At 44.1% G+C, this 20,856-nt stretch overlaps 1 protein-coding gene across 5 annotated transcripts in view; it reads right to left on the bottom strand.

Annotated features, from left to right (window-relative positions):
• SNX9 (sorting nexin 9) overlaps positions 1 to 20,856 on the bottom strand; it is a 547,796-nt gene that overhangs the window by 206,007 nt on the left and 320,933 nt on the right. For all 5 annotated transcript variants that reach the window (XM_069769362.1, XM_069769364.1, XM_069769363.1 and 2 more), the window contains 2 exons: positions 15,880 to 16,033; positions 9,613 to 9,766 (listed from right to left, as the gene is read on the bottom strand). In XM_069769362.1, the coding sequence (XP_069625463.1) occupies positions 9,613 to 9,766; positions 15,880 to 16,033 (308 nt within the window). The remainder of the gene's footprint in view (positions 1 to 9,612; positions 9,767 to 15,879; positions 16,034 to 20,856) is intronic.

Below are 20,856 nucleotides of genomic sequence, written 5' to 3'. Positions count from 1 at the left end.
AGAACAACTTTTGGGGTCCATTTTGTCTTGTTACCATTGGGAAAATAAAAATTTGAGGGGCTAAAAAAACATTTTTGAAGGAAAAAAATGTTTATTTTCACGGCTCTGCGTTATAAACTGTAGTGAAATACTTGGAGGTTCAAAGTTCTCACAACACAAATAGATAAGTTCCCTGGGGGGTCTAGGTTCCAATATGGGGTCACTTGTGGGGGGTTTCTACTGTTTAGGTACATCAGGGGCTCTGCAAATGCAACGTTATGCCTGCAGACCAATCCATGTAAGTCTGCATTCCAAATGGCTCTCCTTCCCTTCCAAGCTCTGCCATGCGCCCAAACGGTGGTTCCCCCCCACAAATAGGGTATCAGCTTACTCAGGACAAATTGGACAACAACTTTTCTGGTCCAATTTCTCCTGGTACCCTTGGGAAAATACAAAACTGGGGGCAAAAATAATTTTTGTGGAAAAAAAATATTTTTTATTTTCACGGCTCTGCATCAAACTGTAGAGAAACACTTGGGGGTTCAAAGCTCCCAAAACACATCTAGATAAGATCCTTAGGGGGTCTACTTTCCAAAATGGTGTCACTTGTGGGGGGTTTCAATGTTTAGGCACATTAGGAGCTCTCCAAGTGCAACATGGCTTCCCATCTTGATTTCAGCTAATTTTGCATTGAAAAGTCAAATGGCGCTCCTTCCGTTCCGAGCTCTGCCATGCACCCAAACAGTGGTTTACCCCCACATATGGGGTATCAGCGTACTCAGGACAAATTGCTCAACAACTTTTGGGGTACAATTTCTTTCTAGTACCCTTGGAAAAATAAAAAATTGGGGGCGAAAAATTCATTTTTGTGAAAAAATATTTTTTATTTTTACTGCTCCACATTATAAACTTCTGTGAAGCATTTTTTGGGTCAAAGTGCTCACCACACATCTACATAAGTTCCTTAGGGGGTCTACTTTCCAAAATGGTGTCACTTGTGGGGGGGTTTCAATGTTTAGGCACATCAGTGGCTCTCCAAATGCAACATGGCGCCCCATCTCAATTCCAGCCAATTTTGCATTGAAAAGTCAAATGGCACTCCTTCCCTTCCGAGCTCTGCCATACGCCCAAACAGTGGTTTACCCCCACATATGGGGTATCACGGCACTTAGGACGAATTGTACAACAATTTTTATGGTCCAATTTGTCCTGTTACCCTTGGTAAAATGAAACAAATTGGAGCTGACTAAATGTTTTGTGAAAAAAAATGAAATGTTCATTTTTTTTAAACATTCCAAAAATTCCTGTGAAGCACCAGAATGGTTAATAATCTTGAATGTGGTTTTGAGCACCTTGAGGGATGCAGTTTTTAAAATGGTGTCACACTTGGTTATTTTCTATCATATAGACCCCTCAAAATGACTTCAAATGAGATGTGGTCCCTAAAAAAAATGATGTTGTAAAAATGAGAAATTGCAGGTCAACTTTTAACCCTTATAACTCCCTAACAAAAAAAAAATTTGTTTCCAAAATTGTGCTGATGTAAAGTAGACATGTGGGAAATGTTATTTATTAAGTATTTTGTGTGACATATCTCTGTGATTTAAGGGCATAAAAATTCAAAGTTGGAAAATTGCGAAATTTTCAAAATTTTCACCAAATTTCCGTTGTTTCACAAATAAACGCAGGTAATATCAAAGAAATTTTACCACTATCATGAAGTACATGATGTCTCGAGAAAACAATGTCAGAATCACCGAGATCCTTTGAAGCGTTCCAGAGTTATAACCTCATAAAGGGACAGTGGTCAGAAATGTAAAAATTGGCCTGGTCATTAACGTGCAAACCACCCTCGTGGCTTAAACATTAATTCTTTACATTTTTTCAACCCCTAGAAAAAAACATTTTTTGATGGCACCTTCCCTTTAAAGAGAGTTTCATGAATTTCCCGCATTTAATGTCCATGCTTGAACATCATTTCCGTCCATTTTGTTTTTAAAACTATAAATACAGTCAAATTTGCAATATACTGTATCTTTTTTCTAAAACAGCAATACAAAACATAGGCATCAAGCTAAAATAAATAATATTGGTGGCCACAAGTCAACATAAGAAGGAAATGATGAGCTTACTGCATACTGTTCATACACTCCTCAACAATTATTTAATACGGAGTTTAAACCCCATAAAATAATACACACACTTACAATATGGCTGCATGTTGCTCATATTACTGTGAGCGGCCTGCATAGCATAAAAGAGCTACCAAGGCTTGCATCATCTGCAGACTTGTTTACCATTGAACACATAAGGCCGGTTTCCCATATGCAGTTGTGTCTGCAGCGTTCCATCCGCAGTAATCCGCATGTGTTGTGTATTCCTATATTTAACATTATAAACGCAAGTGTCTGCGTTTGATTGCGTTTGACGATGCATGCGTCATTTCGTCATCTGCAGTTTGGTGCGGTGAACGCTACATGTATTCATTTTGTAGGCGTCAATTAGCTGCCTAGAAACGTATGCGGTTGTTAGCGGCACAAATGCGCAAAAAAAACGCATTGCTGTCTATGTGAACGCATGTTGCCGCAAGCACAAGCGTTTGCTTGTGTTCGTGAACACATGCGTTGAACCAGAGAAAAACTTGTCTACACACTGATTAGCCACCCCCCACATACAAAGGGATAAAGGGAGGGAGTGGGGATTGCCAGGTCACTACACAGCAGACTGGGAAGCAGACCACACAGAGGAAAGCAACTTGGAGGAAAAAAGACTCTGAACAATGTGAGTATATCAAAGCCAATGCCTGTATTTTCTACTTTCTGTCTCTACATGTCCTAATATCTTCCATTTCTTTCTTTCTGCATGCATCAGAATGTCTTCTTCTTCTGATGAGGAGCAACGTCCTGGGCCTTCTGAAGCCGAACATGTCAGTGAAGTGAGTACTCACCTCATAAGATTGGTAAGTATTCACTGTCACATCTACACATATGACAATTTTTTTTTCCCTTTTTTTTTTTTTTTTTTTTAGAGTTCTTCTTCTACTGCGGCAGAGGCTGGGCAGGAGCAGCGGACTCACAGTCAGGTGGCAAGGCGGCAGCGCGTATATATACCAGGCTGACTGTTTACTGTATCCTCACTTTAAGGCACCTTCACACATAACGATATCGTTAAGGATATCGTTGCAACGTCACGCTTTTGGTGACGTAGCAACGATCCCGCTAACGATCTCGTTATTGTGTGACAGCGATCAACGATCAGGCCCCTGCTGGGAGATCGTTGGTCGTGGGGAATGATCAGGACATTTTTTGGTCGCTGATCACCCACTGTCATCGCTGGATCGGCGTGTTTGACGCCGATCCAGCGATGTGTTCACTTGTAACCAGGGTAAATATCAGGTTACTAAGCGCAAGGCCGCGCTTAGTAACCCGATATTTACCCTGGTTACCATTGTAAAAGTTAAAAAAAAAAAAAACACTACATACTCACATTCTGATGTCTGTCACTTCCTCCGGCGTCCAAAGGGTTAAAACTGCTTTCGGCAGGAGCGCTGCAAATGCACGCGCTCCGGCCGAGAGCTTCCCTGCACTGACTGTCAGTGCCGGCCATAAAGCAGAGCACAGCGGTGACGTCACCGCTGTGCTCTGCTTTACGGCCGGCACTGACACAGTCAGTGCAGGGAAGCTGTCGGCCGGAGCGCTTGCATTTGCAGCGCTCCTGCCGAAAGCAGTTTTAACCCTGTGGACGCCGGGGGACGTGACAGACATCAGAATGTGAGTATGTAGTGTTCGGGTCCGAAGTGCATTTTTTAAGTATTGCTATGCAGTGTGAAGCGGCAGTGACCTTGGCCGTGCTCACACAACTGTGTGTGGTGAGAGAAAAGCTCAGGAGTTTCTCTCATCACACACAGTTGTGTGAGCATGGCCAAAAGTACATTGTGTAACCATGAATTTTAGTTTTTTCAACAGTGCAGAAAGTCAAAACACATTGGCGTTCGATGAAGCACCGCTTCAACAAGGACCTGCGTCAAGAGAGCTGTGTTCCCAGTGGTTCAGGAGCAAGGATCCGAAAGTACAAATACCATGGCATTCTAGCATTTTTAAGACCGGTCCTTGCCCAGAGAACGTAAGTATTTCTCCCGTGCATTAGGTTGTGCTGTATTGCCATAATCTGTATGTTTCCATTCCACAGGAGTTGGTGTATGGTTAATTTCTGTTATTATTTTTTTTTCCTTTTTTCACAGCACATGGAGCAGTACTGTTGGCCCAGGTTCTGGAGCAGTCGTTCATCAGACAGCCACGGACCCATCCCAGCCAACCAGCAGCGCTGCAGCAAGTGGGTCTGCCACAGTAACTGGAGACCAGGAAGCTGGTCCATCAGGTCTTCCTCTTTCCCAGTCATCTGCCCCTGCCCCTTTTTTGGGGGGCTCCTCCCGGCAGCAGCAGAGGGCATCAGACAGGTTGCTCGTGCCCGAGTTTTTGCACTTGAGCTTGGTTTTTCACAAAGGACTCAAGGCTTTGGGTGACCGAATGGATATTTCCCTTAGCCACATGAATACACGTATCCAGGAGGTCACCAAAAGCCTTGACCAATTAAAAGCCGACCTCCAAATGCAGCAGCAGGACCCTGGCATGGCCTTCCGTACCGTCTCCACCACGATGCAGCAGCAGGACCCTGGCATGGCCTTCTGCTCTACAAGCGCTATGGACTCTGGCATGGCTGCACGCTCTACGAGCACTATGGACTCTGGCATGGCTGCACGCTCTACGAGCATACGGGTCATCAACCACGACTATGCCACAACATATGAGCCCACCGAGGCTTACCAGAACCCGGCAATCCCAGAAATGGAGAAAACATTTTTAAAAAATGGACTCTTAGTATGCCTTACCCCTCACCTCCCAGTGTGTCTGTTATGTCAGGTTTGTCTCACCCTTCCAGTGCGTCTCAGGCCTCTCATGTGTCAAGCTCTAACCCCGAACTACCAGACCCCACAAGTTTCATTGCCCCTTCTCCTGCCACCCCTGCGTCGTCCACACTTAGCCAGGCCTCACTGCTTCACCCCCCCGTTTCCATCACTCTACCCCAACCAGGCGCAGTTAAATAAATATTTTGGATGTTAAAAAATAAATACAAGTTTTTTGCCCCCAATTATGTTTGGTTTATTGTGTCTTTCGCCTCTGGCAACACACACACTGTGCGCCAAATAAAACACTGCACCACACACTTTATATTTTGGTCACATCATAGCTCCAGTAGTTAGCATGTACAAGACTTTGTGTGTCTTTAGTAAAGAGCTATGAGGTGGACCAAAAAATGTATACTTGTATTTTCTCCTTAATCTCTTCATTCTGCTTAGTCTGTGACTAGTATTGCAGACTGAAGAGAAAATGGGGGCAATACAATGCAAAACTATACTCTACAGGTCAGGTGTCCAAAAACTCATTAGTTGGGACGCCTGACCTGGTGAGTAGAGAAGTGCATTGTATAGCCTCCTTTTTCTCTTCTGTGTACATAATCTATTTCACACAAACTGAAGGGACGATGGCAGTCATACACGGCATATCTATACTCACCTGCACATGTGTCAGAAATAGTTAATTCATGAGGCTGTTATATGTGCACCATGAATTCATTATTTCTGACTCCTGACTTGATGAGTATAGATCTGTTTTGTATGACAGCCATTGTCTCTTCAGTCTGTGTCCAATGGATACTGCATAGCAGAACAAAATCAGGACGCAATGACATCAACAACCTTATCACTAAAACAACATGGCTGCCGTCATACTAGCAGTATGTGGTGAATATTTTATTCTAGTATTTGTAAGCCAAAACAAGGAGTGGAACAATTAGAGGAAAAGTATAATATTAGCATATCTAGCACCTCAGCCTTTATCACCCACTCCTGGTGTTGGATTACAAATACCGATAATAAATACAGACCAAATACTGCTAGTGTGAGGACAACCTCGGTTAATAGAGGAAATACATATGAGACAAGGTCAAGACACCAAAAAAAGTTTATTAACAAGAAACATTAGTAACATGTAAGAAAATAACCTGTTACAGATAAAATAACAACAGGACATTTACACAACATTGTCCTGCCATGACACACGTCCAATATCCGAATCAAAAAAGGCAGCAAATTGGTCCCGCATGTGGCCAACTTCAGCTGTTGACCGCAGCGGGTGATGCTGGTAATCGGGCAGTGGGTATGCAACTGGTTCATCCAGTTCAATGTTGGGCCGCTCCTTAGCCATAATATAATTGTGCAGAACCACCCAGGCTTTGACCACCTCGTCGACTGTCTCCATTTTTAGATTTATGGCTGATGCAAGAATGCGCCATTTTGAGACTAGAATCCCAAAAGTACACTCCACAGTTCTTCGTGCCCTGGTCAGTCTGTAGTTAAAGATCCTTTCAGTGTGGTTCAAGTTACGACTGGAATATGGCTTCAGTAGGTTTTCGCACATCTGAAAGGCCTCATCCCCAACCATAACAAATGGCATTGGTGGACCTTGAGTGTTGGGGAGAGGTTGTGGCCGTGGAAAATTAAAATTTTTGCCATACACACGGCAGCCCATATTCGAGTTCTTGAAAGTCTGGGAATCGTTGCCACGGCCAAAAGCTCCAATGTCCACGGCGATGAAGCGACAGTCCGCATCGGCTATTGCCATGAGCACAACAGAAAAATATTTTTTATAGTTGAAGTACTCCGATCCTGTTCTGGCTGCTTTGATAATGCGGATGTTTTTTCCATCCACCGCTCCCAAAGAGTTGGGGAAATCACACACACTCCAGAATTTTTCCGCAATTCCAATCCACATGTCAAAGGTGGGTAGGGGTATAAACTCATCCTGGAGTACATTCCACAAAGCCCGGCAGGTGTCCGCAACTATTCCTAACAGGGTGGATATTCCAAGCCGGTATTGGAAATGGAGGGATGATAAACTCTCTCCGGTTGCCAGAAATCTGGAAGAAAATAAATAATAAAGAAAAATTACAATCAAATCTGGAAGAAAATAAATAATAAAGAAAAATTACAATCAATTCTATTTATGGTGTGGTTATGCTAAAGACATAAAGGAAAATACCAAACAAAAAAAAAACATGTCAGAACACCCAAAATTAGCACTGGCATTGGTTTACATTTCTTACGTACCTTAATGTAACCAGCAGATGTTCCTCGGGTGGAATGGCTCTACGGAGCTGGGTGTCCTGTCTCCGTATGGCTCCTTGAACATGAGCAAGCAAATCCCGGAACGAGTCTTGCGACATCCTTGTGTATTCTGGGAATTTGTCAGGGTTCTCATTAAGCTCGCCATACAGCGTCTGATAGGCCCCACGTAATTCAATAATGGGGTGTCTCCAAAAACGCCTACGCCGTCTCTTTCTACATCTTTCGCGATTTCTGTCTTGCTCCCAAGCAAACGCACAGGCAAGAAACAGCTTGGTGCTTAAATCCATCATGACACAGGATACAGTAGCACACTGTTAAGATTTCAGCAGTCCTAGGGTCTATATATAGAGATCCCATAATACACGCCCTCTGTAGTCCCATTGGCGGTGTCTGGTTATCTAGATTTTTCTCCTGTAAAATTTGTCACCATGCGCACAAAAAACGCAAACGCAGACAAAAACACATAGAAAAGCGTACAAACGTGTTCCTGATTGCGTAAAAAAAAAATGCCACGTTTGTACGTTTTTCTATGCGTTTTTTCCAGCACTTGCGGATGCGGATTAAACGCTGCGGATTCTAACGCAAATGTGAAACTAGCCTAAGTAACATCATTAGACGGCAACTGTAAAGGGAGCTGCCAGCAGAGGATCTTGATGATTTAAGTATCCCATTGCATTAAGCGGGGAAGAATATTCCCCAGGCAACCTAACCCCATTGATAGAAGGCCAAGATGTGTAATTGGGCTTTTTTATAACTGAATTTTTATATTAAAAAAAATAAAATGAAAATAGTATTACATACAAGAAAAACAAAAATATACAAATCAAAGCAATTAACCCTTTAGTGAAATAGCCAATTTTGACCTTAATGTCCCGGCCTAATTTTTTTAAGTCTGACCAGTGTCACTTTATGGTAATATATCTGGAACGCTTCAACGTATTCTCAGCGATTCTGAGACTTTTTTAATGACATATTGTACTACATGCTAGTGTTAAAATTTGGTCAATATGATTTGCGTATATTTATGAAAATATTAAAAATTTGGCCCCCACCCCAAAAAAAATGTGAAAATGTCACAATTTACAAACTTTACATTTTTATGCCTTTAACCCCTTCCCGACATGCAGCGTACCTGTACGGTGCTATGATTGTGGGGGCTCACGCTGAGCACCTCTGCAATCGGGAGCGGGTGTCAGCTCTGTGTTAGAGCTGACATCCTGCAGCAACACCCACAATCGGTGCTAGCACCGATTGTTAACGTTTTAACCCCTCTGATGCTGCCTGTCAATAGTGACAGTGACAGAGGAGATCGCAGAGGGAGGGGGGCTCCCCATGTCCCTCCTTCAGAACAACACAATGCGATCACGTTGTGCTGATGGTCTCCATGGAGACACCGGCCGCAAGATCCTTCAGGGAAGGTGGCCTGTGAGCGCCTGCTAAAAGCAAGAGCTGACACGCCTCCTTCCTTGCCTGTCAGACGCTGCTCCGATGACCTGCAGTGCAGAAGCTTTGCAGAGTATCAGATCAGTGATCTGTCACAATACAGTGATGTCCCATTCTGGGTCAATGTAAAAGAGTAAAAAAAAATACGGTAATTGCATTGAAATGGAAGCAAACAACCCCACCATCCCTGGGGAATTGGATTGAGAAGGTTAGGGATATTTTTCATCTGAAAGAATTGACAAGCTGGGATACACTCTCTCACGACCATTTCCTAAAGATCTGGTCCCCTTGGTCCAACTGGATTGGACAAAATCAGAGCATTGTCTGACTTAAATTTTTCTTTTGTATTCTTCGGTGTTTTGGATAGCCTAAGAAATGATTCCCATTTATACTAGTGTGACAGAGTCTCCTCCCCTATCTCAGCCTCAGTATATAAACTTATTATTCCTATTTTGATTTCAAAAGGTTTATTCTAATTTGATATTCAGCCTAAATTTGGTACGCATATGTTGGTCTTACACCTTCGCTGGATCATAAGTGACACCTGTTCTGTCGTTTTGTTTTGTTTGGTTCTACTGATACTTGATTATACAAATGCATAACCTCATTTGTACTACGAACATTTGCTCCTTACAAGTCATTTTGTGATGAGTGTTGTATGTTATCAACCCAAAACTGAACCTAAAACCAACATGCTGATAAAAGAAGCTAAAGTGAACCTTCATTATGGAGAAAAATTTCCAATAAATAGGTTATTGGAGTGGAGCCACATCTGAGCAGGCTAAACAGTATGGTAGTCACAGCAAAAAAGAGGCACAATTTAATGTGAAATCTAAAAAAAAATAATGAAAAATTGTGGCAGGGAAATGTTCCCTATTACAGCATAAGTAATGATGTGTTCACTGACACTGTGCTTCTGGTTCACAATTCAGCTCTAATCGTAGTTCATGGAGTTTAGTATAAGTCATATATTATCTACTCAATGTCTTTTGAAAAAAGTCATGTACTTGTTAAGAGGTATCTTCATAGAGCTTTGCTTCCCTGATCCTCTTTGGGCTGCTCCTGCTTCTGAGCCTTCTGAATCTTTGTAGCCAAGGTAACCGGGGGGAAAGGATTTTGGCTCATCCCAGTCATCATCCCACTCATCATCATCAACAGCTCCTAATAAAAATAAGAATATAAATATATTAAATTTAAATCATGTAGTAAGACAAAATAACTATTTTGTATTTGCATGACAGATATTTTGTATCTCTACATGACATACAGACACAGAAGTTCTCTATGTGCTCCTCTTATGGGAACATCACATTCTATTTGCTTGCCATATTCTTTGGGCACTCCTATTTGCTTGTCCCCATAATCTACTGATGATAACATACTCTACTCTAATGCAAATCTAATTTGAAGAGTTATTCACATTTTGCATGTTCATAGCATATCCACAAATGTTCAACAAAGAAAAGTTGCTAGGACCCATAGCTATCTCAAGTACAGTACCCTACCCCATCACAATGAATGGAGAGAACATGAGGTGCTCTTTGCATCATTTTTATGGGAGTTCTGAAAACTGCAGGGCAAAAGTGTGGCAGTTTCCAAACTCCTACAAAAATCAAAGGCGATCCCAGCCATCTCTCTACTGACAGCGGCACAAAGTAGCTCTGTTCCTTAGGTAAATATGGAACCTCCATATGCTAAACATGTATGGCTTATCCAGTGAATTTGTCATAAATATCCCAGATGGGACAATTTCTTTTATGGAACCTAGGAAAATGCTGTAAACCTTACAGTAGGCCTCAATTCTCCTTCCTAAGGAGAAACCCTGCCCTGTATAAAATGATCCTGTATAGGTTCCTAGCCCTATCGAACCTCAAAATGTTTCAAAAACAAGATCTATTTGGCTAGGTTCTTATTTCGTTTTCGGGTGAGCGCTAACGGACAGCGTTGCATGGCGAAATTACCGCCGTGCAACGCGTCCGTTAGCGTTCCCATTGCCAGCAACGCTAAAGCGCATTGCTAGCGCGTGCTGAAAATGGCGATGTGCCGTTCTTTTGTGGCGCGTCTCGGACGCTGCTTGCAGTGTCCGAGGCGCGCCCGAGGTCCGTTCCCCGCTCTCGCAGATCGGGGATCTGCGCTAACGGGAACGTTTAACGTGACCCCTAAAAAGACATTGCGTTAGCGCAATCCGCTAGCGCTTAGCGCTAAACGGATTGCCCTAACGCAATGAGAACCTAGCCTAACACAAATCAAGAGAAACTGGGGGGAACTGACATCTGAAGCAAATCCATTATGCAATTTTAAGCACGGCACTCTTGGCTTCTTGGAGGTGCGCAAGTTAGGTTTCCAACCCGTCAAATCAAAGCAATAAATACTTGGCACTCAGGAGATTATTTTGCATGATCAGAAGTGAACAACTCGTTTATTTAGTGCATCCAGCTCAAAAATTAAACGTTTTCGGTCTAATCAAAAGACCTTCATCAGAAACAGTTATAGGATTGCTGGAAGCCACGAGGAGTGAATGTGGGCCCACAGGGGTGCCAACAATAGGCAAGGTCCGGGAGAAGAGGGCGCCTTGAAGAGTCTGGAAATGCGGGAGCAGGGCGCTGTAGAAAGGCGAGAAGCTCGCAATGGCAAAAACAGCTGCTGCAGTCCCGGGAGTACGCGACTCTAGCTACACGGCGCCGGTGCCATTGGAGGACCCAGCGCTTTTGCCATTGCGAGCTTCTCGCCTTTCTACAGCGCCCTGCTCCCGCATTTCCAGACTCTTCAAGGCGCCCTCTTCTCCCGGACCTTGCCTATTGTTGACACCCCTGTGGGCCCACATTCACTCCTCGTGGCTTCCAGCAATCCTATAACTGTTTCTGATGAAGGTCATTTGAATAGACCGAAAACGTTTAATGTTTGAGCTGGATGCACTAAATAAACGAGTTGTTCACTGCTGATCATGCAAAATAATCTCCTGAGTGCCAAGTATTTATTGCTTTGCAAATCCATGATGGTTATATTTGGTACCTGTGGGAGCCCAGGATACTCCAGAGCATTATTTTTTCTAGCATATGATGCAAAATATAACATACTTTGAAATCCAGTAACTTTTCTGCAGCAGCACATGACAGAACGGGCGCAGGATGGCAGCAGCACAAGACAGAACAGGCGCAGGATAGCAGCAGCACATGACAGAACGGGCGCAGGATGGTAGCAGCACATGACAGAACGGGGGAGCAGGATGGCAGCAGCACATGACAGAATGGGGGCGCAAGATGGGAGCAGCACATGACAGAACAGGGGCGCAGGATGGCAGCAGCACATGACAGAACGGGCGCAGGATGGGAGCAGCACATGACAGGACGGGGGCGCAGGATGGCAGCAGCACATGACAGAACGGGCGCAGGATGGGAGCAGTACATGACAGAACAGGGGAGCAGGATGGGAGCAGCATATGACAGAACGGGGGCGCAGGATGGCAGCAGCACATGACAGAACGGGGGCGCAGGATGGCAGCAGCACATGACAGAATGGGCGCAGGATGGGAGCAGCACATGACAGAACAGGGGTGCAGGATGGGAGCAGCACATGAAAGAACGGGGGCACAGGATGGGAGCAGCACATGACAGAACGGGGGCGCAGGATGGGAACAGCACATGACAGAACGGGCGCAGAATGGCAGCAGCACATGACAAAACGGGCGCAAGATGGGAGCAGCACATGACAGAACGGGGCCGCAGGATGGCAGCAGCACATGACAGAACAGGGGCGCAGGATGGGAGCAGCACATGAAAGAACGGGGGCGCAGGATGGGAGCAGCACATGAAAGAACGGGGGCACAGGATGGAAGCAGCACATGACAGAACGGGGGCACAGAATGGGAGTAGCATATGACAGGATGGGAGCAGCAAATGACAGAATGGAGGCGCAGGATGGGTGCAGAACATGTCAGAATGGGGGCGCAGGATGGGAGCAGCACATGTCACAATGGGGGCGCAGGATGGAAGCAGCACATGACAGAATGGGGGCGCAGGATGGGTGCAGCACATGACAGGATGGGGACGCAGGACGGAGCAGCACATGTCAGAATGGGGGTGCAGGATGAGAGCAGCACATGTCAGAATGGGGGTGCAGGATGGGTGCAGCACATGTCAGGATGGGGATGCAGGATGGAGCAGCTCATGACAGGATGGGGACGCAGGATGGAGCAGCACATACCAGGATGGAGACCATATACCAATATAGATGCTAGCCACCCGGGCGTAGAACGGGTTCAATAGCTAGTATATATATATATATATATATATATTTTTATATATATATATTTTTATATATATATATATATATATATATATATATATATATATATATATATATATATATATATATATATATATATATATATATATATATATATATTAGGCAAAAAACGGAAGGCAGCACTCCAATAGGTAATGAAGGTGAAAAAAGCTGTGAAGTTTATTTCAGACCCACATCTCGCGACGTTTCGGCTCGCTCTGAGCCTTTCTCAAGCCTTGAGAAAGGCTCAGAGCGAGCCGAAACGTCGCGAGATGTGGGTCTGAAATAAACTTCACAGCTTTTTTCACCTTCATTACCTATTGGAGTGCTGCCTTCCGTTTTTTGCCTAGCATATTACTTGGATGGACATGAGGACGGTCTTTTCTAGGAGGCCTGGCACCCATTGGTGAGCGTTGTGCTGCACTCATTTTTCTTTATATATATATATATATATATATATATATATATATATATATATATATATATATATATATATATATATATATATATATATATATATATATATATATATATATATATATATATATATATATATATATATATTAGAAAAAAATGGAACAGCACAGATCCTATACTTATCTTCGGGTGCAAAGCCCAAACAACCCGTCCAATGGTTGTTATAAATCCAGATAGATCACAAAAGCAGGCAGCACTCCATATTCTTAAAGGCAATATGCAGGTGTTTATTGAGCCCACATCTCCATGCAACGTTTCGGCTACAACTGAGCCTTTTTTTCAAGCTTGAGAAAGGCTCAGTTGTAGCCGAAACGTTGCATGGAGATGTGGGCTCAATAAACACCTGCATATTGCCTTTAGGAATATGGAGTGCTGCCTATTTTTGTGATCTATATATATATATATATATATATATATATATATATATATATATATATATATATATATATATATATATATATATATATATATATATATATATATACAGGTCCTTCTCAAATAATTAGCATATAGTGTTAAATTTCATTATTTACCATAATGTAATGATTACAATTAAACTTTCATATATTATAGATTCATTATCCACCAACTGAAATTTGTCAGGTCTTTTATTGTTTTAATACTGATGATTTTGGCATACAACTCCTGATAACCCAAAAAACCTGTCTCAATAAATTAGCATATCAAGAAAAGGTTCTCTAAACGACCTATTACCCTAATCTTCTGAATCAACTAATTAACTCTAAACACATGCAAAAGATACCTGAGGCTTTTATAAACTCCCTGCCTGGTTCATTACTCAAAACCCCCATCATGGGTAAGACTAGCGACCTGGCAGATGTCAAGAAGGCCATCATTGACACCCTCAAGCAAGAGGGTAAGACCCAGAAAGAAATTTCTCAACAAATAGGCTGTTCCCAGAGTGCTGTATCAAGGCACCTCAATGGTAAGTCTGTTGGAAGGAAACAATGTGGCAGAAAACGCTGTACAACGAGAAGAGGAGACCGGACCCTGAGGAAGATTGTGGAGAAGGACCGATTCCAGACCTTGGGGAACCTGAGGAAGCAGTGGACTGAGTCTGGTGTGGAAACATCCAGAGCCACCGTGCACAGGCGTGTGCAGGAAATGGGCTACAGGTGCCGCATTCCCCAGGTAAAGCCACTTTTGAACCATAAACAGCGGCAGAGGCGCCTGACCTGGGCTACAGAGAAGCAGCACTGGACTGTTGCTAAGTGGTCCCAAGTACTTTTTTCTGATGAAAGCAAATTTTGCATGTCATTCGGAAATCAAGGTGCCAGAGTCTGGAGGAAGACTGGGGAGAAGGAGATGCCAAAATGCCTGAATTCCAGTGTCAAGTACCCACAGTCAGTGATGGTGTGGGGTGCCATGTCAGCTGCTGGTGTTGGTCCACTGTGTTTCATCAAGGGCAGGGTCAATGCAGCTAGCTATCAGGAGATTTTGGAGCACTTCATGCTTCCATCGGCTAAAATGCTTTATGGAGATGAAGATTTCATTTTTCAGCACGACCTGGCACCTGCTCACAGTGCCAAAACCACTGGTAAATGGTTTACTGACCATGGTATTACTGTGCTCAATTGGCCTGCCAACTCTCCTGACCTGAACCCCATAGAGAATCTGTGGGATATTGTGAAGAGAAAGTTGAGACACGCAAGACCCAACACTCTGGATGAGCTTAAGGCCGCTATTGAAGCATCCTGGGCCTCCATAACATCTCAGCAGTGTCACAGGCTGATTGCCTCCATGCCACGCCGCATTGAAGCAGTCATTTCTGCCAAAGGATTCCCGACCAAGTATTGAGTGCATAACTGAACATTATTATTTGATGGTTTTTTTGTTTGTTATTAAAAAACACTTTTATTTGATTGGATGGGTGAAATATGCTAATTTATTGAGACAGGTTTTTTGGGTTATCAGGAGTTGTATGCCAAAATCATCAGTATTAAAACAATAAAAGACCTGACAAATTTCAGTTGGTGGATAATGAATCTATAATATATGAAAGTTTAATTGTAATCATTACATTATGGTAAATAATGAAATTTAACACTATATGCTAATTTTTTGATAAGGACCTGTATATATATATATATATATATATATATATATATATATATATATATATATATATATATATATACACATACAGTATATAGACATGAGCACCAAGACAGCAAAAATGATCCCCACTTAAAGGCTGAGCTAACATCTGCTTTATTAATTTTTGTTTTGTGTTCAGTCATAAAAGAACAAAAATTAAAATGACAGTGTATAAATCCATAAGATGACAGACACCACTGTCTTTTAATGTGGTCTGTCAGGTTCCATTATTTTGGCGAGAAGAATGAAGGAAGTTGAAGTAAAAGTAGTGATCTACTCAGAAGAAAGTTATACTATGTGTTAATTTGCCCCATGTTATTGCGATAGATATAAAGCAATTTTGTTATAATATTATTTAAATGTGCCTTAAAAACACGGATTCACATTCTTCTCACCTGGACCCTGGTAGGCTTGTGGATGACCAAATGCAGAATCCCAGTTATTTGATGCAGTGTTTTGCTGGCTTGTACCCCAAGGATCACTTGAACTACTAGTTGCAGAAGGCTTTGGTGGATTCCAGCTTGACCACGGGTCATTTGTAGCTTGCACCTTAAAAATGAACATGCATCTACATTTTCTAATAAATGTACATGAAATCACCTCCATATCCCATCCCATGCACATAGCCCCATTTCACAACCTCCATGACACAGTACCCACAGAACGCTATAACACATTACTGTAACGTTGTGTGGCTCTAAAAATGTTTTGATGAATTCTTCATTATTAGTTACAGATGCATTCTGTATTAGAAGCATTGCTAGGAGAGTTTATGGTTGTCATAGTGCTGTATTGGACGGACACCATAATGGAAGCATACACTTTATCAACAGCTCTGCCGAAAAGTCACAGGGATTCTGCATGCCTTGATAAATGTTCCTGCGCGTGTAACCTCTATGTTTTAGGCCGAAAGGTGACCTTATAGGAAAATGGTCATGTCCAAAACCATATTTACCTTAAAATATAGGGCAATCTGCAGGTAAATAATGATAACACACTGCATTGCAAACTTACTGGAAGAGAAGATACACTGAGAAATCTCCTTATATCCTCCCTGTAGCCACTTGTTTTGAGTCATAAGGGATAAGAATAGGTCATCACTCACTATACAATAACTAATCTGAAATCACTCTACAGCCCTTTAAACGACAGCTCGCTCAGCAGTGTATAGCTGCAGAGCTAGCTGTCAATCAAATTACTGGGGAGTGATTACAGTGCAATCAATGTAAAATGAGCGGTGACCAACTGCTAGCTTACAATCAATGGGACAATGCAGGGAAGATATATGTTCATTCTCTCCCTGTATCTACAGCCAGGCAGGATTTTAGCACTATTTAAAGGAAACCTGTCAGCAGATTTTGCCGCTATAAGGTGCGGCCACTGCCTTTCAGGGCTTACAGTGCCTTGCAGGGGCGTAATTACCACGGTCGCAGCGGTCGCCACTACAACCGGGCCCGGCGGGTCAGGGGCCCGGAAGGTCAGAGGCACCCGACACCATGTTGCAGTGCAGGAGATTTCTCCTCACGGCAACAGTCAGAGGTGTATCTAGGGGGAGGGGGCAGCCAGGGCATGTGAATGAAAGGAAGCAGCTCCGGTCAGCACGGTGAGACAACGTCTCCTGCTCTGCAGCCCTGGGACAGAAGGCGAGAGCAGGGGGGAGGTGCGGACAGGACGGAGCTGTGTAAGCAGGAGAGGCTGAGGAGCTGCAAGTTTACATCAGCCACCCCTTTACCAGAGAGGAGAGTGTGAGATGTGTGTATGAGCTGGTATCGTGTATGTGTGTCTGTGTGTGACCTGTAGTGTGTGATCTGTAGTGTGTGTGTGTGTTCTGTAGTGAGTACATGTGTGTGTGATCTGTAGTGTGTGTGTGTGATCTGTAGTACGTGTGTGTGTGATCTGTAGTGTGTGTGATCTGTAGTGTGTACGTGTGTGTGTGATCTGTAGTGTGTACGTGTGTGATCTGTAGTACGTGTGTGTGTGATCTGTAGTGTGTGTGTGTGTGATCTGTAGTATGTGTGTATGTGTGTGAGGCAGGGGCGTAACTACCACGGTCGCAGTGGTCGCCGCTTTGACTGGGCCTGGCAGGTCAGGGGCTCGACAGGGCACCCGGCTCCCCCCGCCGCCGCATTGAACTATACTGGCGTCTATGACGCCAGTAGAGTTCAAAGCAATGATGGAGGAGAGAGCATCAGCTAACGCTCCCTCTACCATCATTCCCCTCTGCCTCTGACACTGCAGGTGCGTGATGACATCACTTCATCGCGCACCCGCTCTCTGCAGGACCCAGGCAGTGCAGCATCTGCACAGGTGATGGCGGCCACCATATTGGTAGAGCCTGTAGTGGCTGCTGGGTCTGAGGAACATTCGGCTCCGGATCTGGTGGGGGGCACGTGGACCGATCCGCCTATAGGAGGGACATGCCGCAGCCACTCAGCCATGTTGAGTGTCCAGGGATGAACATGGAGGTGTACGGAACCAGCGGCAGTGAGGTGTGTCTGCTGCCCGTACGTCTTCGGCCCCCAGCATCCCCGGCCCCCTGTGACACCAGCCCCGTTTCCTCCCTGCTCTCCCGTGCCCCATGTCCTCGTAGGTCCCCAGGTTCAAGTCATTGTGCTCCTCCAGGCCCCCGTATGCGCCTTGTAACTCCTCCCCTGGTACCCCAATGCTCCCCATCTCCCATGCCGTGAGTCCTCCTGCTCCCCCCATGCATTCCCAGACCCTTGTCCCCATGTGACCCATCTGCCCTGCTCTCAAGTCCCCCCTGTTCCCTTTCTCACCGTGTGTTCCCCATCTACCCTGTCCTCATAATCCCTGTACCCCCTTCTTCCCTGCTCGCAAGTCTCCCCGTCTTCCCCTGTCTCCTTGCAACTCCGTCTACTTGCGTCCCTATCTACTCTGCCCTCGGATTCCCCTTGTGTCCTCTTGCGCCTGTCTCTCTTGCCCCTAGTCCCCGAGTGTCCCCTTGTGCCCTTCTCCTCTTCTTCCTGGTCCCCATGAGTCCCCTTGTGCTTGTGTCCCTTGTTCCCGTGTGTAGCCTTGTGTCAAGTCTCCCTTGCCCACTAGTCCCTGTGTGTCCCCTTGTGCCTGTCTCCTTTGTCCCCTTGTGCTTGTGTCCCTTGTCCCCGTGTGTCCCCTTGTGTCAGTCTCCCTTGCCCACTAGTCCCCTTGTGCCCTTCTCCCCTGCCTCCTAGCCCGCATGTGTCCCCTTGTTCCTGTCTTCCTTGCTCCCTAGCCCCCGTGTCACCATTGTGCCTCTCTCCCCTAGCCCCTTTGTGTCATTCTCCCCTGCCCCATAGTCACCATTTGCCCGTGTCTTTCTCATTGCACCTGTATGGAGGGGCTGCATTATACTATGAGGGGGGCTGCATTATATTCTATGGGGGGTTACATTATATTGTATGGTGGGGCTCCATTATACTTTTGTGGGATGGCTGCATTATACTCTGTGGGGTGGCTGCATTATACTATATGTGGGCTGCGTTATACTGTATCGAAGACTATGGGGAATACATTATAATATATGAAATATTATGGGGTGCATTATACTATGAGAAGTGAATTGTACGACTTGGATGACGATGGCGGTGCATTATACTTTATGGAGCACTATGAGGAGTGTATAATACTATATGGAGGACTGAGCAGTGTATTTTAATATATGGAGGACTATGAGGAGTGTATAATACTATATGGAGGACTGAGGAGTGTATTATACTACATGGAGGACTATGAGGGGTGCATTATACTATATGGAGCACTATGAGCAGTGTAGTATACTATATGGAGGACTGAGGAGTGTAGTATACAATATGGAGGACTGAGCAGTGTATTACACTATATGGAGCACTATGAGGAGTGTATTTTAATATATGGAGGACAATGAGGAGTGTATTATACTATATGGAGGACTGAGGAGTGTATTATACTATATGGATGACTATGGAGAGTGTATTATACTATATAGATGACTATGAACTTTGCAGTATATTATATAGAGGACAATGGGGGTGCATTATATTATAAGGAGTACTATGGGGGTGCATTATACTGATATGGAACAATGGCAGTATGGGGGACAGATGTATACCAGGATGGGGCACCGGATACTTACGCCACTGAGGTCACACTATACAACTTTGCAATAAAGCTATAGTGTGCGAAATGAATAGGGAAAATCTGAATTTGGGTGGAAAATATTTTTGCATGGTTGGGGGGGGCCCATTTGAAAGTTCGCATCGGGGCCCATATCGTTCGAGTTACGCCACTGGTGCCTTGTAATAGTATTCGGCCACCTGGAACTTTTCAACCTCTTTCCACATATCATGCTTCAAACAAAGATACCAAATGTTAATTTTTGGTGAAGAATCAACAACAAGTGGAGCACAATTGTGAAGTTGAATGAAATTTATTGGTTATTTTAAATTTTTGTGGAAATTCAAAAACTGAAAAGTGGGGCGTGCAATATTATTCGGCAACTTTAACTTAATACTTTGTTGCGCCACCTTTTGCTGCGATCACAGCTGCAAGTCTCTTGGGGTATGTATCAGTTTTGTAAATCGAGAGACTGAAATTCTTGCCCATTCTTCCTTGGCAAACAGGTCGAGGTCAGTGAGGTTTGATGGAGATCGTTTGTGAACAGCAGTTTTCTGCTCTTTCCACAGATTCTGGATTGGATTGCAGTCTGGACTTTGACTTGGCCATTCTAACACCTGGATACCTTTATTTGTGAACCATTCCATTGTAGATTTTGCTTTATGTTTGGGACCATTGTCTTGTCGGAAGACAAATCTCCATCCCAGTCCCAGGTCTTTTGCAGACTCCAACAGGCTTTCTTCAAGAATGGTCCTGTATTTGGCTCCATCCATCTTCCCATCAATTTTAACCATCTTCCCTGTCCCAGCTGAAGAAAAGCAGGCCCTAACCATGATGCTGCCACCACCATGCTTGACAGTGGGGATGGTGTGTTCAGGGTGATGAGCTGTGTTGCCTTTACACCAAACATATTGTTTGGCATTGTTGTCAAAAAGTTCGATTTTGGTTTCATCTGACCAGAGCACCTTTCTTCCACATGTTTGGTGTCTCCCCCAGGTGACTTGTTGCAAACTATAAAAGACACTTTTCATGAATTTCTTTGAGAAATGACTTTCTTCTTGCCACTCTTCCATAAAGGCCAGATTTGTGCAGTGTACGACTGACTGTTGTCCTATGGACAGACTGTCCCACCTCAGCTGTAGATATCTGCAGTTCATTTAGAGTGATCATGGGCCTCTTGGCTGCATCTCTGATCAGTCTTCTCCTTGATTGAGATGAAAGTCTAGAGGGATGGCTGGGTCTTGGTAGACTTGCAGTGGTATGATACGCCTTCCATTTTA

The sequence above is a fragment of the Ranitomeya imitator genome, chromosome 5 (genome assembly GCF_032444005.1).
Source record: "Ranitomeya imitator isolate aRanImi1 chromosome 5, aRanImi1.pri, whole genome shotgun sequence".
Taxonomy (NCBI): domain Eukaryota; kingdom Metazoa; phylum Chordata; class Amphibia; order Anura; family Dendrobatidae; genus Ranitomeya; species Ranitomeya imitator.
The sequence above is the reverse complement of the archived record's forward strand: the minus strand, read 5'-3'. Positions and strand labels throughout refer to the sequence as shown.